The sequence below is a fragment of the Trachemys scripta genome, chromosome 1, assembly GCF_013100865.1.
Source record: "Trachemys scripta elegans isolate TJP31775 chromosome 1, CAS_Tse_1.0, whole genome shotgun sequence".
Classification (NCBI taxonomy): domain Eukaryota; kingdom Metazoa; phylum Chordata; order Testudines; family Emydidae; genus Trachemys; species Trachemys scripta.
The window spans coordinates 105,656,742-105,673,608 of NC_048298.1; the positions used below are offsets into that span (position 1 = coordinate 105,656,742).

General features: G+C 43.0%; 1 protein-coding gene across 10 annotated transcripts in view; it reads left to right on the plus strand.

Annotated features, from left to right (window-relative positions):
- Positions 1 to 16,867, plus strand: part of CAPRIN2 (caprin family member 2) — a 62,153-nt gene that overhangs the window by 14,833 nt on the left and 30,453 nt on the right. For all 10 annotated transcript variants that reach the window (XM_034780303.1, XM_034780294.1, XM_034780348.1 and 7 more), the window contains exons 6-8: positions 7,875 to 7,957; positions 14,896 to 15,060; positions 15,756 to 15,799. In XM_034780303.1, coding sequence (XP_034636194.1) covers positions 7,875 to 7,957; positions 14,896 to 15,060; positions 15,756 to 15,799 — 292 coding nt within the window. The remainder of the gene's footprint in view (positions 1 to 7,874; positions 7,958 to 14,895; positions 15,061 to 15,755; positions 15,800 to 16,867) is intronic.

Consider the following 16,867-nt stretch of genomic DNA (forward strand, 5'->3'; position numbering starts at 1 on the left):
AGTGCTTCTTGTTTGAAGTCTGTGCCACTGAGTGGGTGACCCAAACAATAGCTGCCTGAAGTGCTTGGGTGAGGCACATAGATCAGTGCCAGATTTGCAGGGAGTTCAAGTCTATAATGGAGGATAGGCTGAAATTCTTCTGATGAAGGCAGGGCTCAGGCCACCCTCAGAGCTGTCCTAGTTTGACTTTGTCAAGTGCTGGAACTTGAGTGAGAAGCATGCCTCCACCTTTAGCTGACTCCCAGCACTGATCTCCCTTTCTACTACTGAGGAAAAAATAAGACTTACAAAGAAGCCCCAGCCAGGGAAATGTCTTCACCCTCCAAGTCTGTTAAGAGGGATGAGAAGGAGTTGAGTGCACCTGAGAAACCCAAGCTCAAATATTCAGCCACCAATTTAGAGAAGTCGGCTCCAGTGCTGCAAAGAGCACTGTCAAACCCCATGCCAGAAGTGGCACAGTTTTCATCGTCCGCATTGCAAACTACTATCTGTGTTGACTACCCTGGAGGTGTTTGGGGGGCCAAGATTTGCTCTGCTGGTCAGTGCTAGTCTCCATTACCACATGAGTTGGATCCTTCAATGACATTACTGCATCCAGCATCGGCAATTCAACCTTTGGTGCTGCAGTAGTCTGCTTCCTGCATAGGCAGCCCTTCGGTACTGTCCAGGGGGAAACCTGTAATGATGGTGACACTCCTATGATTAGCAGGTTCTCAGCACCAGTCCCTGGCACAAACTGGGTCAGTCCTTCATAATCAGAGGAAGGGGAGTCTTCCTCATCAGACTCAGAGGTGGGATGGTGTGTCTCAAAGCCCAAAGCAGGACCTGCTGGTCTCCTCACAGATCCTCTCTCCCAGCATGCCACCGCAACCCATCAATGGGAACTGCCATGGAAATGTGGCCAAGCTAGTAGAGTTTGGTCTCATATCAGTGGCCAGTTTGGAACCTTTTGGGGTTCCCCCAGCTTCCAGATCTTCCCCTCACTGTGTGTACTTGGTGCCTTTGTTTAGACAGGAGGAGTCTCTGCACTGGGCAGCTCAGTCTCCAGAGTCTGGTACCAGGCCTGATATTGAGCATCAAGAAAAGGTCCTAGAGCCAGAGCAACAGCTGGTAGAAGATATTCTCTTCCTTCCAGTCATGGCTTCTTCTTCATCCTCTCCAGATAAAGCTGTTTCATCATGGATAACTTTTCTTCCTCCTGATGATTTTAAAGTTTATCAGTTGTTGAAGAGTGTCTTCAGACCTGAGTGTGCCGGTCAGGGAGTCCTCACATCACATGGTTGACATTTTATCTGAGTGGCTCTGCCAATTACTGAGGCAGTATTAGATCCTATAAAGACTGTGGCCGACTCCATCTTCATTGCCTCCCATCTCAAAAAGGGCAGAAAGAAAATACTTTGTACCCTCCCAAGGTTTTGAGTACCTCTGTACTCACCCATGATTGGGCTCATTGGTCATGATAGCTGCTAATGAGAGAGACAAAGCACCACATCAAAAGATGCTAAGACTGGACTTTTTTGGCAGAAAGATTTCTTAGATGTTTGAAGGCTCTGCTGGGATGGTAGGGTTTTAATTTATGGGGCTCCATGGAGTGGTTGAGAGCTGCTTCTGAGGAATGTAAGGCAGGAGTTCTACCCTCATTGACCAGGGAGGAGACTGGTCACAAGCACATCAATACAGGTGCGACTAGATACAGCAGACTCAATAGCTAGAACCATGGCATTTGCAGTTGCCAGCACAGATCATCTGGTTGCAGTCTTCTGTTCTTCCCTATGAAATCCAGAATACTATCCAGAACTTACTGTTTGAGGGTCCTTCACTAGTTTCAAACCAGATAGACAGCAAGCTCTGATGTTAAGGACTCTGAAGCCACCTTTAACTCCTTAGGCTTGTGCACACCTGCCCCAGTTAGACAGCACTATCAGCCCCAGCAGATGCACTGGTATTCTGCTCCATCTCCTCAACATCAGCATCAGCCTTCCCCTCCTGCTGCTTTGGCTCCATCTCCAGTCACTTCAAGATACCTTTGAAGTACAAAGCAGTCATTTTGATGGGCCTGATCAAGGTTGTCATATCAGTCTCCATTGGGGGGAGGGATAGCTCAGTGGTTTGAGCATTGGCCTGCTAAACCCAGGGTTGTGAGTTCAATCCTTGAGGGGGGCCACTTGGGGATCTGGGGCAAAATCAGTACTTGGTCCTGCTAGTGAAGGCAGGGGGCTGGACTTGATGACCTTTCAAGGTCCCTTCCAGTTCTAGGAGATGGGATAGCTCCATTAATTATTTCTCTCCAGACCCCCAAACTCCTTCACCTTCTTAAACTGTCCCACTTCCACAATGCTTGGTCTCGAATTATTTGGACCAGTGGGTCTTGAGCACTGAGGAGGTGTGAGATGCTCTCTAGTTTGCTTCTATCCTCTTCTCCAGACCTCTTGCGAGGTGCTCTTCATTCAACAAGTGCAGTGTCTACTTCCATTGGGAGCCACAATGGATTCCACGTGGTATCAGAGAGAATGGGTTTTGTTTTAATTCCTAATTCAACGATGAAATGGGGAATGGGGTTTTCAGACCAATATGACTTTTGTCAACTCAATAGATTCTTGAAAAGATAAGGTTGTGCATGATCATCCTAGCTTCTAGTCTCATCCTGGAGACTGGTTTGTTGCCCTCAACTTAAAGAATGCCAACTTCCATGTTGCAGTCAAGCACACAGGAAGTACCTCTGGCTTCTGGTAAATCAAAAGCATTCCTGGTTTACTGTACTACCTTTTGGCCTGTCAACAGCACGCAGGGTCCTCCCAAAATTCATGGAGTAGCAGCTGCATTCCTCTGAAGATCATGAATTCAAGTTTACTCTTACATGCATGACTGGCTTGTCGAGGGCTGTTCCAAACTGCAGATACAGAGCAGTGTAGCCCTGATCCAGTCAATCTTCAGTGCTCTGGGACTATTAATTAATGTAGAAAAGTCTCTCCTTTCTCTGGTTCAGAGGATAGTTTACAGGGGGTGTACTAGACTGTTTGCAAGCCAGGACCTTTTTCAGACTTCAGGTTCCAGGCAATTCAGTCAACTGTAGGTTTGAAGTCTCACCCAGGCACAACAGCACAAAACTGTTTGAGGCTTCTGGGATATATAGCCTCTTGCATCTACATGGTTCGATACACCAGACTGCACCTCAGAACTTTGCAGGGCTGGTTGGCATCAATCTACTTCCTAAGCTGCCATCACATAGACTGTGGTAAGGGCACCCTCACAATGTTCTCCTTTTCCTGGATTGTCTGGATTTGTCCACCAATGCATGGACATGCATTCCATTTGCCTGCCCACAACTGATGCTCATGCTAGTAACAGATGCGTCTGGTCTAGGATGGAGAGCCTACATGAGAAGATTACTACTGTGGTCCTCCAAAGATTTAGCTTTACACATCAATGTCAGAACGAAAAGTTGTCAGGCTGGCATGCCAGATATTTCAATCACAGATCAGGGGAAGCAGTCTGCTAATCCTTTCAAACACAGCAGCAATGTTCTACCTCAACAGGCAGAGGGGAGCCTACTCTTCTGCAATTTGTCAGGAGGCGACTCTACTCTAGGAACTCTGCATTGCTAACTTAGTAGATCTGGAAGTATCTTACCTGCTGGGGATATAGAACGACCTAGCAGACTGTCTGAGCAGATCATTTGAATCACCACAAGTGGTCACTTTGTCCAGATGTGGCCAGACACCGCTTCCAGTAGTGGGGATTTCCCCAAGTAGACCTGTTTGTGACCATGTCAGAAGTTCTGTTCCCTACAGAATCACAGCCTGGGTTCCATAACAGATGTGTTTTTACTACCAGGGTCAGGCAGGCTCCTATGCTTTTTCCATCAGTCCTACTCATTCACAAGGTATTAAAGACAAGATAGTATCAGGCCAGTCAGATTTATAACCCCAGCATGGGACTGTCACTGGTTCTCTACTTTCTTGGCACTGTCAGTGAAACCTTCAATTTCACTTTCACTAGACTTGAACCTAATCTCCCAAGATCATGGTCACCTACTCCACTCAAGCCTACCATCTTTTCATTTACCTCCATGGCTAGTTACTAGAGAGCTGTCTTGCTCGAAAGAGTTCAAGAAGTTCTGCTAAATAGAATCATAGAATTGTAGAGTGGAATGGACCTCAATAGGTCATCTAGTCCTGTCCCTTTCACTAAGTATTATCTAGATCAATATGGCTCTGACCAGTGCTCCAGTCTCCAAGATCTCCCTGACACAGTTTAGGAAGGCAGCAAGCTTGTCCCTGGTATCAAAAAGGTTAAACGCTCATCTTAGACCATCCTTGACAGGTGTTTGGAGGTTTAAGAATAGGTTAGACAACGACAGACTTCACTACTATCTCGGGCAATTTGTTCCAGTGCTTAACTACCCTTACAGTTAGGAAGCTTTTCCTGATGTCAAGTCTAAATCTCTTGCTGCAGTTTAAGCTACTTATCCTGTACTCAGTGGCCAAGGAGAACAATTTATCACCCTCCTTTATAACTTTTCATGTACTTGAAGGCTGTTGTCTCTTCTCTTCTCCCCCCCCCAGTCTTACAAGAACTAAATGGAGATGGTTTTTCCATCTTGTCTCAGCAATATGGCATGTCACTATCTTGTTCAGTTCATGTCCTGGACTGGGTGCCTGAGATTGGCCACACTGAGAATACCACACTCAGGGCAGACTGCAAGAAATAGGGCAGACAATCCCCCGAACTGGTTTATTCTAGAATTAGTCACCACGCCAGTAACAAAAGAGCTTCTGTAATACCACCCTGGTTAACAAGAAGCCAAACACAGTCCCCTTCAGGCATTCCAGCCCTTGGCTCCCATCCAGATGACCAAGTCTAATATAGTGAGAGGTTACTGAAAACCCTATTCACCATATTTAAAGTTTTACCAATCTCAAAGGATCAGACATTTACCTTCAGGTCAACATATGTCTCAGATCTTTGCCAGATATCACACTGTCAGCCAATCCTTAATAAACTAAAGATTATTAATAGTTACTGAATTAAGAAATCATACCTACAAGTGATTTTCTGCCCCCTTCTCCCCCAGTGTTGATAGCTTAGGATCCTAGCATTTATATCTGGCTTGTAGAAGTCTCTGAAACCATCCCAAAAGGTCAGAATCCAAATGCAGCTTAGAAGTAGTCTGATACCCTGGAAAATGTATGGAAAGACTATTCCAGATAACTATTTGGAAGATCAGTCCTTTGGCTCAAACTTCCCCTTTGCGAAGTTCAGCAGACTACAGATGAAAGGGTCAGGTCTGAGTCTTCTCTTTTATAACTCTCAAGGAAGCTGACAAGCTGCCTCACAAATTTTCACAGCAGGGATTTCCTCTTAGGAAGAATAGGCAATGCAGATAGTTTGTGGATCTTTGCTTTGAAGCTAATCTTATATTTCCTGTGCATACACAGGTTAACTAGTTACACTTATTTACATAAGGCAATTAGCTGGTCCTCCATTATAACAGTTAAGCTGAAGACCATGTAGATAAGATTCCAGTGTCTCATCTTTGGTCTTGAGGCTAACTGAACACAGTTGAATACATAATATTAGGCAATTAAGACATCAAAGGGAATTAGCATCTGAGCTATTTTAGTTACATTGTTTACCTATATCCTGTTAGAAGTTTAAAAAATACATTTAGTGTCTACCCTTGGTTTCTGTTACCACAAATGAATGGGTTAATGATTGCTGGTCTAGTTCATCTCTTTGAAATTCACTTATGTGAATTTCACTGATAGTTGCAGTACCTCTTGTTAAGTTAGGGTCATACACAGGTTGGCTGGTCTGCCAGTGTCACAGCTTGAGTCATCAATAGTGTAATGCGCAAGTGCAATCACTGTAGCTGCTAAATTGTTCGGTAACAGTTCTTCAAGATGTGGTGCACATGTCCCTTAAAATTAAATGACTCACCTGTCTACCCCTCTACATTTGAGTTCCAGTAAAGACCTGAGGGGGAAGCTAGAGCCAGCTCTGCCCTTTATACCTGCACTCAGTGGTGTGTGGCAGCAGGGGGAGCTTGAGCCATACAACAGGTATGGCTGATGAAAAACATTTCTGATGACTGGGTGTACAGACAACCGGAGTGGAATGGATATGTGCAACCCTTGGAGAACAAGTTACTTCACAAGTTAGTAACTCTTTCCCCCCACAGGGCTCAAAGTTAAGTTGGCAAATTGCTGAGGAGGTGCATGCATTCTGATCCCCAGTGGTGCAGTTGCTTGTAACTGGTTCTGCTACACAATGCCCTTCAGTCTTTCCAGTTTGACAGTACGATGAAGTGCCAATATTGGAGTGCTTCCCACTGTAATGTACTTTGACCAAGCAGGCCAGATGGCGGTTCTGAGTGTCACTTCTGCCCCTTGCCTTCTGGAAGAAGTGCACTAAGTGTCATAAACACTTGTTCCCTTCTGTATTCATGGAATAAGGCAGTAGATCTTTGTTCCATTAAGCCCAAAGAGGTATTAAAGCCAATAATTTTGGGCCCCTATCTTTGGTATCAGCATTGGTTATCTGCTGCAAATGCAAGCCGATAACCAAAGAATGTGGTTGCTGCTTTGGCATTAAAATCATTAATCTGGGTACAAAAATGTCAGGCCTTGGTGTGTTTGAAGGCCACAAGGCTATTTCTGGCCTCCTTTATTCACTGTCTAGAGTGCTGACCAATATTGACATTATGCCACTTTCATCTATTCGTATGGTCTTGCTACATATTTGGCTGACCTTAGCACAGTACGACCTATGCAGTTTTCTACTTGTTGTACTGTACAGCTGGAAGCGATGCTTCTCTTGCTGCTGCTTACTCAGATAGCAAGTTCACCAAAAATCTTGCTGATCAAAATGTGCAGTCTGTGTTTAGGCTACTGAATTCTTTAAGTACTTTCACAATTGTTAAAATAGGCTTCTTTCAGCAAGGGATAAACCTATTCTGTGGCTTTTCATACTAATTTGTTTACCTTAATGGGATGGTGGGTATAGATTGTCTAGAATTTTCAATAGTTACTGTTAAAACTATTGTCTTATTGTTTGTTGTTAAAAATTGTATATTAAATTTCCAAGTGTAATATGATCCTTGTATCTTAGTGTCAGACTAAACCAATTGATTGGTTAAGACCAGCTATGTTAGTGCTAAATATTGAGAATGTAACGTGAGCATTTGAAGGCTTTTTATCTTATCAAACTATGGGCTAGAGACTTTGAAGTTCTGAGGTAGAGAAAATATCTTCATTTTTACAAACCTGCCTCAAATGACTTTGTTCATATAAAACTAAACTTGACTGGCCACTGGTTCATAAGATGTACCTTATAAGAATAATCTGCAACAATATTTCAGATAAAGCAACTGCTTATAAACATTTCAGTATGCATTCCACATCTTGAATTCACAGAACACATACTCATCTGGTCAAATGGCTAAATATTGAATGGCTAAATATTGAATGAAACTATTCTTTGGGCTCGAGTCTTGTCACGTGGATTATAGAGACTTCAAACTACTTTTGACCAGTAGTGGCAAAATGCTAAACTAAAACAATATCCAGGGTCCCAAAACCACAAACAGAAGTGTTTAGAGTTGTCCAACTTTGTAACATTGTACTAACCAAAGAGAGCTTATTGAAATAAGGAATACTGTTAATGGGGCTGCTATCTTAGGTAAACAATGCATAGTACCACTTTTAAAATTAAAAGGCTCTAATGGTGATTGCATTAGAAGAATGGCCCTGACTTTAATCCTGTTCCTAAAGAAAAGAAACAGAACTGCTGAAGATTACAAATTATCATAGGCTGAAAAATGAATAGCTAAAGAAACATTTCTCTCGTCTTAACTTTTCCTTTTTGGCTTCAAGTGTTGAAGACCAGATGGAGCAATCATCACTCTACTTTTGGGATCTTCTAGAAGGCAGTGAGAAAGCTGTGGTTGGAACAACATGTAAGTTTTTGGCTATTTGGGGAGGAGATAAATAACATTAATTTCTACACTTATTCTGGGGGTAAACATATAATGTAATATACTTAGCATTTTGCAAGTGGAAGATGCTATACAAATGAACATACTTGGAGGTCTCATACTGAGTACTGTGCATACTTCCCTGGAATGCTTCATCTTAAAGGACTGAGATGTGTAATGATCAGTTAATCTGTATATTAAGTGTAGGGTCAGTTCATACACACAGTGGCATGCTTCCTACTGGAGCAGTGGACCATTTTCTCAGTACTGATGGTTTAGAAGCTGTGGGTTGTATGTATGCTGGCTTTATTTTAGAATATTATGCAATAGTAGCCATGCATCAATTCTGAACTAACCTAGCAGACAGAACTAAACCCTTCAATCTGATAACACTTGCATTTTTATTGCAAAGGAGATCAGTGTGCCATTGAGTTAATTCTGGAACCCTAACTTCAAACTCTTCTGGATTGGGTACAATAGATAATTGCACTTCCACTGGCCCCGACAGTCTTGGTGAAGATCCACTACTGAAGACTTGCAGCATAGGCATAAGCAGAGAAACTTTTTAAATATTTTATCAAAGTAAACTTTAGCCTTTCCCTTGTCAGAATACATTAGCACATGCTGTAGCTGATATCAACACTGTCAAAAGTGCTGTTTCATCTCTGAGGTCTGGAAATTTCCTCAATCTATAGATGCATTGAAGACTGCAAAATCTAATTCTTTGAGTGACTGCATAGTCTGACTGGTGTTGGAGCATTTTCTCTAGCGGTATCCATATGATTGGTCATGTATGGCCCCCGCTTTTCTTCGTGCCTGGAGTCAAGAGTATAAAGGATGAAGCCTCCCTGCTCTTTCAGTTTCTTCTTATTGTTGGCAGTCACAGCTTGTAGCTGTAATTAAGTACAGTCTTGAGCCTTTAAATTTGTATGTAATTAGTATATAACTGTACATAGTGGTACTCATTTTTCATCCAGTTTGACATTTGTTTATTTTTATTTTTCAATCCAATATCCTCTAATTCTCAAATCCAGATGGGGTGTCAGGCCCATTCTAGATCTTCAGACATTAAACAGATGCAGCAAAAAGTTGAAGTTCCATATGGATTTCCTTGTCAGTTATCCTTGCTCTAGATCTGGGAGAATGGAGTGCTTCCCTTAACTTACAGGATGCCCACTTCCATGTGGCACTCTACCTGGGTCACAGAAGGTTTCTAAAGTTCACAATAGAAGGGCATTACCATTTCACCATACTCCCCTTCAGGCTATTGGCATTTACGGTTTTCATGTAGTGCATGGTGGTAGTGGCACTTACCTCTGGATTTGGGACATCCCATTATATCCATACCTGGATGATTGGTTCAAATGGGACCACTCCAGTCAGCAAGTAGAGAGCAACATTCATCAAATCCTCCATCTGTTCAGCTGCTTAGACCTAATAATCCAGCAGGGAAATAATTCATTGACAGTCCTAGATTCTACTTTGGCCAAGGTATACCTGCCCCAAATTCAGTTTTTGACTATCTAGGACCCTTTTGTGGCTACTTCTTGAAGGCTACACAGTATGGAACAGCCCCAGGCTCTTGGGGGAATATGGTTGCTTGTATGTATGATAAAAATGTCAGGTTCCATCTCTGATGTATGCGGATGTGGGTAAAGTGAGTCTATCACCTGAACAAGTTTGTATGCATCCCAGCCAGTGTGGTGCCGTCCCTGGGTTGGTGGATGAATCAGGACTGTGGAGGGTGAGCCTATTCTCATCAACTCTCCCTTTTATGACTTTAGTAACAAATACTTCTGCTGTGGGGTGGGAACCATATGTGGGGTAGCTGCAATCTCAGGACATGTGGTCAGTTCAAGAACACTTGTGTAATCTGGTCTCATGAACTGCCTGCAGTATTCCAAATGTCAGCAGTTCCTACTACATTCATAGCGAGGCCATACAGGTGCTCAGACATGACAGCTGTTTTATGTAAGCAGGTAGGGGGGTACCAGGTCAAAGACTGCCTCTTGAGACAGGTTAAGCAGTGGAATTTCTGTATAAGAAATTGTATAATTCTCAAGGCTTCACATGTTTCAGGAAATCAGAGTTGCCTGGCAGATCATCTAGGCAGATTGCTCATCTAGATCACAAGTGGTCTCTCAAGCCAAGAAAGTTAGTCTCTTTTGAATGGGGGTGGAATTTCTATGGTGGATCTGTTTGCGAAACAGCAGAACAGGAAAATGCCTCCATTTCTATTGCAGAACAGATCAGTCAGGCTTCATCTCAGATGCTTGTTTCTGTGGAATGATGACCTTCTGTATGCTTATCCACCAATACCTCTTAAATCGAGAGTGGTATTAAAACTCAAACAAGACTGAGGCAGGGGGATCCTCAGAGCCTCACCCTGGGAGGAGTAACCCTGATAGTCTATGGTGAAAGGGTTTTGTTCTTGGTAGAGAGAATGAGATATCATCCTGAATTAAAGACTTTTTAAATGGGTTACTAGCCACATTTCCATGTCTTGCACTGCCAAAGAACTGAGCACTCGTGAAATACTTTGCATTGAACTAAAGTACACTCAATATTTACTGCATTTGTGGGAAATGTTCCTATTGACCCTTGAGTGTAGAGACCTAGGCCTCTGTATGTACTTTTGTGAGACATTTACATAATTATGACTGCATTAAGAGACAAAATGAAAGTAGTCCTACAGTAATTCTTCAGATGACTCCTAGCCCCACCTCCAGCAAAAACCGCTTGGGAGTCAGTGGAATGGACATATATGCAGTTACTAAAGGGTAAATTTTTCTTCAAGTAACTGTTTTTTCGGATGTTACATATTCATATGCCACAACCCACCCTTTGATGCTTTCTTGGGGTGTCCAAGACTGTAAGTCACTTGGTTCCTGCTCTGCCTTGGAGAGAGGTTTGTTGATGCTGAACTGCTTGTGACTGGCTACCTGACACACCAGTCTGTTAGCCAGCCAAATAAACTTCTCAGGACTTTGCCAGCCTTTACTTGGCCTTGCAGGTAACACTTTGTGCACTTCATTCCCAACTCCCCACCCTCTTGAAGAGTGTTGTCTTGCAGTATGCAGCCCATCACTGCACACTCTCAAATTTCCAAATCTGCAGTATGCACACCAGTCTGTTAGCTCAGCTGAGGAGTTGCACTTCAATATATTTTGTGCTGAGATGAACTTGCAATAAAACCAATAAGTTTATTAATAAAGAACAGATTGAAGTGATACCAAACGAGGATAATAGAAACAGACTGGTTACAAATAAAACACAAGTATAACATGCTTTCTATTGACTAAAACATAACAAGCTGCAATCTTTGTCAGCTTCTCACTGAAAGCCTCCTCAGCATCACATGCCCTTAAAGCCAGAATTCAGCTAGCATAGATACAAAAAGCATTGCTCTTTATGCTCTCTGTGATGGATAATCACGATGCCTTTTTCCCCCTCTTATAGTCCAGTATCCCTCCCTTTCAGTGGTTTGAGCATTGGCCTGCTAAACCCAGGGTTGTGAGTTCAATCCTTGAGGGGGCCACTTAGGAATCTGGGGCAAAATCAGTACTTGGTCCTGCTAGTGAAGGCAGGGGGCTAGACTTGATGACCTTTCAAGGTCCCTTCTAGTTCTAGGAGATAGGATATCTCCATTTATTGATTGATTGATAGTAAACCTTTGTTTACTATCTTATTCTATTAGAGGTGAGGAAAGATATCTTGTTTGTTACTTTTTCCACCCATTTTTATTCTTTTCCTGACGTTGCTGTGTGTCCATTTAATCATACGGTCCTAGATCAAGTGCAAGCTGGATTTTGATTTGCCAACAAGCTCTTGCATAGTTAACATTGTTGAAGCTGGCAGCTCCTGCTCCTCATTCTTGCTGACCCTAGAGCACAGAATCCTCTTGGACTTTCTTTATGCAGGTTTCTCTGGCTCTCCTGTCAGTTTCACTTATTTCATCACTTGTCTGACTGCTGTGCACCAAGACCCCCTCCTGAGGTTCAGTTCTTGATACTTGGCTCTTCTGTGTTCTTGGTCACGATCTTGGCTCGTAGCCTCACCTAATGTATTGTTATATAGATAAATCTAACTGTGATCCAAGGACCTGGATGACTGGAAAAAGGCTAATGTGGTGCCCATCTTTTTAAAAGGTAAGGTGGAGGATCCAGGGAACTACAGGACTGTCAGCCTCAACTCAGTCCCTGGAAAAATCATGGAGCAGGTCCTTAAGGAATCAATTCTGAACCACTTAGAGGAGAGGAAAGTGATCAGGAACAGTCAGCATCGATTAATCAAGGGCAGGTCGTGCCTGACTAACCTAATTGCCTTCTACGATGAGATGACCGGCCCTGTGGAATAGGGGAAAGCAGTGGATGTGTTATTCCTTGACTTTTTAGCAAAGCTTTTGATACGGTCTCCCACAATATTCTTTCCGGCAAGTTAAAGTAGTATGGGCTGGATGAATGGACTACAAGGTATATAAAAAGTTGGCTAGATCATTGGGCTCAATGGGTAGTGATCAATGGCTCCATGTCTAGTCCGCAGCTGGTATCAAGCGGAGTGCCCTAAGGGTTGGTCCTGGGGCCGGTTTTGTTCAATATCTTCATTAGTGGTCTGGAGAATGGCGTGGATTGCACCCTCAGCAAGTTTGCAGATGACACTAAACTGGGAGGAGTGGTAGATAGGATACGGAGGGACCTAGACAAATTAGAGGATTGGGCCAAAAATCTGAGGTTCAACAAGGACAAGTGCAGAGTCCTGCACTTAGGATGGAAGAATCCTATGCACTGCTACAGACTAGGGACCGAATGGCTAGGCAGCAGTTCTGCAGAAAAGGACTTAGGGGTTACAGTGGACAAGAAGCTGGATATGAGTCAACAGTGTGCCCTTGTTGCCCAGAAGGCTAATGGCATTTTGGGCTGTGTAAGGAGGGGCATTGCCAGCAGATGGAGGGACGTGATCATTCCCCTCTATTTGACATTGGTGAGGCCTCATCTGGAGTACTGTGTCCAGTTTTGGGCCCCACACTAAAAGACGGATGTGGAAAAATTGGAAAGAGTCCAGCAGAGGGCAACAAAAATGATTAGAGGGCTGGAGCACATTATGTACAAGGAGAGGCTGAGAGAACTGGGATTGTTTAGTCTGCAGAAGAGAAGAATGAGGGGGGATTTGATAGCTGCTTTCAACTGTCTGACAGGGAGTTCCAAAGAGGATGGAGTTCGGCTGATCTCAGTGGTGGCAGAGGACAGAACAAGGAATAATGGTCTCAAGTTGCAGTGGGGGAGGTTTAGGTTGGATATTAGGAAAAACTTTTTCCACTAGGAGGGTGGTGAAGCACTGGAATGGGTTACCTAGGGAGGTGGTGGAATCTTCTTCCTTAGAGGTTTTTAAGGTCAGGCTTGACACAGCCCTGGTTGGGATGATTTATTTGGGGATTGGTCCTGCTTTGAGCAGGGGGTTGGACTAGATGACCTCCTGAGGTCCCTTCCAACCCTGATATTCTATGACCTCTTGATGCTAACTAGCAGAGGGCACAGGCATACTTAGAGGTTCCGAGCTCCCTTGGATTGCCCAAAAGGGTTTATATAAGCTCTCTGCTGAAAGCACATTATGCTGGTCATCATAATTGCAAAGTAATTTCAGATATCTTCCATACATCTGTCTTCATACTGAAAATTATATTCTCTAGGACTTGTAGTCAAAGGCAGGTCACTCAAAGGTAGCATGTATTAGACAAACGTCTACAGGCAAGAGGTGTGGGGGAAGATTCCTCTTCTTGGTGGGCTATTATGTATTGTGTCTCAAAATAGAAATTGGTTAGTGTTATCAAGTCAAATGCTAAGAGTTTCTGAAGACTTCAGAAGAAAATTATCAGGAAGCGGTAAGGGGGGGGAGGACCCTATTTTGCAAGTGAAGATAAAAAGATCTAGTATACTTAGGGTTCAGATTCACCCCCAGGTATCCTTCAGTATGTGATGGCAAGCTGCCAATGGGCTTGGTCTTATGAACGGGGATCTCAACTAACCTGGCTGAAAATTATGGGAAAAGAACTATATGGGTAAGCTATCCTGTAGGAGGTAGAAATGTCTTGCGAGTTAGGTTTAGGCTCTAGACCTCATGTTATGATTATTGAAAACACATGGTTACATATTAAACATTTACTAATGTCCTGCCTGCCCTGGCCCCATGCTGCTCCCAGAAGCAGCTGGCATGTCTCTACCCTGGTGTGGGGAGGGGGCTCCTATTGGCTGGGAGCTGCAGGGGTGGGCGGGCAGCATGGCCATCATTCCTGGCCAATGGGAGCTGTGGAGTTGGCGCTGGGGGGCAGGGGCAGCAACAGTATGCAGAGCTGCCTGCTCCCCAGGGCTGCAGAGATGCCAACCACTTCTGGGAGCAGTGTGGGGGCAGGGCAGGCAGGGAGCCTGCCTTACGCTGCTGTACCGCTGCCTGGGAGCTGCCTGTGACAAGCACTTCCCGGCTGGAGCTTGCACCTCACACCCCCTTCTGCACCCAACCCCCATCCCAGAGCCCTCACCTGCACCCAAAATCCCTCCCAGAGCTTGCACCTCTCACCCCTTCCTGTACCCCAAGCCCTTGCCCCAGTCTCAGCCCGGAGGCCCCCCCAGCCCAGAGCCTGCATCCCCTCCCACACTCCAACCCCCTGCCCCAGCCCAGTGAAAGTGAGGCAGAGGGAGGGGGGAAATGGAGTGAGCAAGGCAGGGCCTTGGGATATGGGTGGGGTAAATCTTGGGTTGATTTTAAATTCAAAAAGTGATCTTTGGCATAAAAAGGTTGAAGACGACTGGGTTTAGACATTGCAGTTTAAATATAAAGAAGCTTCCAAGGACACATCTTCAGACTGTAAGATGTGAACACTTTTTTTTAACCGCTTACTTGTATATCTCAACTTTTTTTCTCTTCAGATAAACATATGAAGGAACTGTTATCCAAACTCTTAAACTCTGGATATTTTGAAAATATTCCTGTGCCTCGCAACATGCAAATAAAAGAGGAATTGGAAGAGGAAGTAATAAGAAAATCTCAGAGAACAAGACAGTTGCCAAAAGGAGAGTCTGTCAAAGAGCCAGGTTGAGTATATATTTCCAAGTGTAATTCCTGATCCATGTTAAGATAAGCGTCTCAAAGAATTGAGTGTTTAGATATCTTGAATAGCTTAGTTTTATAAACTTACTCATACTGCAAGTATGCAGAAGCTTAACAGAGTGACTTTGTTTAGGCAACACTACAGCTAAATTCAGTTGGAATATCAGCAACTAAAATATACTGTTGCAAGTTTTGTACGGTATATGTTGGTTTGAACACCATAACACACCAGTAAGGAAATGGTTTCACGGATACTAGTATCGCCTGGGATCAAAAATTCAGTTTAATCTATTTTTCATATCTAATGTATGCTGTCTGCGTGCTTTGGACTACCTCATTGGTGAAGCTGGGGGAAATGCCTGTTGTAGTAAATGTCACGTTTGAGTGCACTACTACAGTATTTGGGTTAAAGATACTGCAAGGGAATTTTTCTGTATCTTGTACTTAAGTTTAAATTTTTTACAAAGCCTAAGTTTGGCAAGACCTAAGCTTCGTCATTTCACATAGAACATAAATTATGGATGGTTTTTAGAAAAACCTTCAGTTCAGCAATTGACATGACCTTTTAACTAATTCATTGTCAAATCAGTAATTTTTTAAGGGGCTTTGTTGGGACACTGAAAGGTCTCATGTTTATCTCTAATAATCTGAAGCAAATTAATATTATCCCTTTTCCTAGAACCCCTTATGAAGCTTTTGCAGTCTGAGATACAGCCACAAGAGGTAAAATACTGAATTATTTTAACTATTTGATAGACTACATTTAATTGTGTTAAGTAGTTGTGCCTCTGGGTGGTAACTTAATTCTGATATTATAGGAGTCTTAAAATTTATTGCACAAAAGTTGTGAAACACTAGTAAGAAGCAGTTTACCGAAAAACTGCTGTCCAGCAAAATTTTAGCCAAGATTTTAGAACAGAAAACCAAACAATGGTCTAGATGTGCTGCTTCCAAAGTAGAAAAATCAAAAACTTACAGCCCTAATGTTTAGCCTTAATCCAAAGGAACATTAACATTCAAGGAATATGTGGGGGTAGAATGTAACGGGTTAGGATTGAGCAGGAATGGCTTAATACATTTGCTGACCCTTTGGAGCATTTTTATAAATTCAGTGGAAAAACCCAAAGCATCAGATTGTGTAGTTTCAGCTACTTATATCTTTATTCCTGTTTCCAGAAGATGGATTCTCAAATACTGCTGCATCAGACAATACACAATTACAAATAAAGGCGCCTTCTAAAATATTAGGCTCATAACTTTTATGCTATCTAGATTTAACACTATGGCAGAGTTAAGAATGGTGGGGTTCTGGCTTTGTCAAACTAAAGTAGGGCTCCCTAGATATTGGCTTGGCTATTTTAATAGTTAATTGATACAGTAAAATTACTACGGAGTTTGGCCCAACAGACTGTAGACCACAAATGTCCTTTAAATCTGCTTCAGACCTATTAGGCTACTAGTACATTTAATGAGCAGCATTATAAAGCAGAAACTTTTTTGATACTTAATCCTGAAAAGGGAGCCTTTTTGGCAGTTTGAAACCAAGCAACTGGAATAGCAAAGCATATGCAATGTCTTTGTATCCCAACCTCCCAAACATCCCAGTAGAGGGAGTATAGCAAATAAAGCAGATTTTTTATAGTATACTAAAACTAAAATTTTTAGTCTTCTAGACTCTGCCCAGCCAGTCTAGATTTACAATTCTGTGCTGTAACTGGTTAAGCAGACAGAACACAGCCAGTAAGTAGTCATCTTGGTCACATCCAGATTTTTACTGGCCTGTAGGCCTAC